Source organism: Cynoglossus semilaevis, chromosome 20 (genome assembly GCF_000523025.1).
Source record: "Cynoglossus semilaevis isolate Cse_v1.0 chromosome 20, Cse_v1.0, whole genome shotgun sequence".
Classification (NCBI taxonomy): Eukaryota; Metazoa; Chordata; class Actinopteri; order Pleuronectiformes; family Cynoglossidae; genus Cynoglossus; species Cynoglossus semilaevis.
In genome coordinates this window covers 14,714,121-14,717,221 of record NC_024326.1, presented here as the reverse complement: position 1 = coordinate 14,717,221, position 3,101 = coordinate 14,714,121, and the positions used below count along the sequence as shown (strand labels likewise).

The 3,101-nt window shown below is 47.4% G+C and overlaps 1 protein-coding gene across 1 annotated transcript in view; it reads left to right on the top strand.

The window, feature by feature from the left end:
* The first annotated feature begins 210 nt into the window (after nt 1-210).
* Nucleotides 211-3,101, top strand: part of LOC103396794 (contactin-associated protein-like 4) — a 61,767-nt gene continuing 58,876 nt past the window's right edge. The window contains 2 exon segments of the mRNA XM_008335018.3: nt 211-532; nt 1,052-1,230. Coding sequence (XP_008333240.1) covers nt 1,131-1,230 — 100 coding nt within the window. The 5' untranslated portion in view covers nt 211-532; nt 1,052-1,130.

Below are 3,101 nucleotides of genomic sequence, written 5' to 3'. Positions count from 1 at the left end.
AGCAGATGGTCCACATCCCCCCCCCCCCCATCTCCGACTGCCTTCCCATTGGCTGAAATATGTCAATTATATCATATGGCCAATACAAATATTTATTTAAATAAAATGTCTTAATATTTTAAATATTTCAATAAGACAAAAGAATCGTATGAAATAAATATGAATCCTTTTATATTTTATTTTGTAATAAATTTGTTTTTTGAGTAGTCATGTGACATCGTGACGTTGACGGTTTCACTCTCATTTTATCATCCAATCATTCGTTCATTAACAGGATAGCTAACCGTTAATAAGTCCAACCTAAAATGGATATTCAGCGATTTTTAAAACGTACTTCTTCAACTACAGCAGTTGAACGAGAGCCGCCCGGGCCTTCCTGTGATTCGAATCAGGAAACACCCGGGACCAGGTCCCGAACAGCGAGCCCAGCTAACTGCGCACCGGTGCCGCCACCGGGCTAATTAGCGAGCTTGGCCACAGCTGAGCCACCACCAAACTCTCATTAACTCTGCGGCGTTTACTTCTGCACCAGGTAAGACACGTTATTTAACACGTGTAGGTCTGTACTGTATGTTTACAACCACACTAACAACTGTTGTTGAGCGTCTTCTGATTGTGATGAACAAAGTTGAACTTTATTGTTGGCTGCCAGTGAACTTCAGTTGCTGCCATGCGCTGTGTAGTTTGTCTTTATGGGAGGCTCGGTACTGCTGTTTGTACTGTTGTCTGTACTGTTGTCTGTATACTGTATGTGTAATTGATGATGTCACGGAATAGTTCTAATGTACAGCGGTGTGAACAGTGAAGCTACAATAAACACTTTCAATCTTTTAATGTTGTGCCGTGACGTTAAAGTCAAACTCCGCCCGTGTTTCCTCCCCCTTTCACTCAGTTTGGTGTGTAAGCATTTAGCAGACCCTGCCCCCCCTCCTCCCCTAACCTCGCTCATTTTGATGTGTGGGAATTAAGGATCTTCCACTCTATCTCTTTCCCCGCCCCCCCTCTCTCTCTCCCTCTCTCCCTCTCTCTCTCTCTCCCCCTCTCGGAGCAGGAGAGCAGAGCTCCTCCACCGTCTCCCTCCTCCGTCAGTCTCCTCTCCTCTCCTCCACAGCAGCCTCAGCAGCTTCATCATGGATGTTTGGACTCAAAGAGTCCCTGGGATTATCACCATCACCATCATCACTCAGGTGACGCTGCTTCTCTGCAGCTCCTACCGGACAAGAGCACAAGGTAAAGACTCACTCTGTCTGTGTGTGTGCGCGCGCGGGCGCGCGAACGTATGTCTCTGGTACTTTCTCCCTGGGAGTCGCTGGGCAGTGCGGAGCTGCAAGTTTTCCATGTGTTTGTTGTGAGGTTGGGTTCAGGTTCACGTGTGTTCTGTGAGCCTGGGGTTCTGGCTTAAACAGTGAGAGTTGAAGTGGTTTCAGTTGGTTGGATGTTCTGATGGTTCCACACTTGGTCCTGCACAGACAGACCCCAGGGGGCGCTCAAGCACTTGCCCCGGTGCACTCCGAGCAGACGTTTGAAAACCAGTTGTTTATTTTTCTGATGTATTGACGTGAACCAGATGAACAGGGACTCAAACACACACACACACACACGTGTCTTTATTCCCATGACCAACTCAGTGTCTTGTCCTTGGACACATCGGCATGTAGCCCTGTGAGAGCCTCTTACTGTATCTACCTACTGCACCACAGCACCCCCTGGTGGTTCTGAGTTTTGGTCTTTGGACCAGCGCTCTGAGCCAATCACAGCTGGTCTTGTCTGTGAAGCAGCTGAACCAAAGAGTAGTTTTTTTCTGCTCAAACATTTGGTTTCAGATGAAATCGTCTTCAGACGCCTGGTCGTCCTCAGACCTGAGGGCGTCCTCAGACCTGTGGGCGTCCTCAGACCTGTGGTCGTCCTCAGACCTGAGGTCGTCCTCAGACCTGAGGTCGTCCTCAGACCTGAGGGCGTCCTCAGACCTGTGGGCGTCCTCAGACCTGTGGTCGTCCTCAGACCTGAGGTCGTCCTCAGACCTGAGGGCGTCCTCAGACCTGTGGGCGTCCTCAGACCTGTGGTCACCTGATCCCTGCCTCTGTTTCTGCTCCACTCGGGCCGTGCGTGCAGTGGACTGTGACAGGTCGGTGCTGACGTTCTCCAGAGAACGGTGTCCTGGTCTGGACACGTTCTGATCAGCAGTCTGATGTGGGCTGCTGAACGGAGCAGAGCAGAGCAGAGCAGGATTTCTGGGACGGGGACTTGGACCGTTGGACTCTCACGTGTGTCACTGACTGTTGGCGTGCTGTGTAGCTCCTCCCTCCACCTTCCTCCCCCTCCTGCCGGAGGGAGAGGGACACAGAAGGAGTGGGAGGGGAAAAAAACTGTCATATGATCGGGGAGGAGGAGGAGGAGGAGGAGATGATGAAGCTGTGAGTTTAACGACACACGTCTGTAGGTAATGGAAGCAGATGGCTGGAAAAGTTTTTCATCCAACCGTGGTTTTTCTCTCTCTTCACCCCCATCGTCAGCTCTCATCAGTGAATGGCAGCTTTGGAATTTAAATCACCAGTTTCTGCAAAATATGATCTTTTTTTGTATTTTTTTTTGTATTATTCTGTTGAAAAATCAAATTTTGTTTTCTGGGAATTCATGGAAAAAAATTTAGACACATGGTAGGGGGCGGAATTAAGTGTTTTTAAATTTACGTTTTGCAAACCAATCCCTCTCATCATTTCCATGATATAAAATAAATACAGATTTTTATGATGTACTTTATCGGCTTTTGTTATGTCTCTGATCCTTCCCCTCAGCTCTTGACTGCCACCCCATGGCCACTTGTATAGTTACGGTGCTAGCAAACGTTAAGGTTTTTTTAAAAAAAAGCACAGATCTGCATTCATAGCACCCCCTGCAGGGGGAACGAGGAATTGTTTGTAAAATTTAATTTTCTTCTCTTTAGATGAAAGGATGAAAAATTATTCCAAATTATTTGGTGACCCAAAAAAAAATCCCCTCTGTGCTCGTTGACACAGTTAGAGAGAATCGAGACTATTTTTACTTTTCATCATCATCATCATCATCATCATCATCATCATCATCATTCCTGTTTCCTTAAT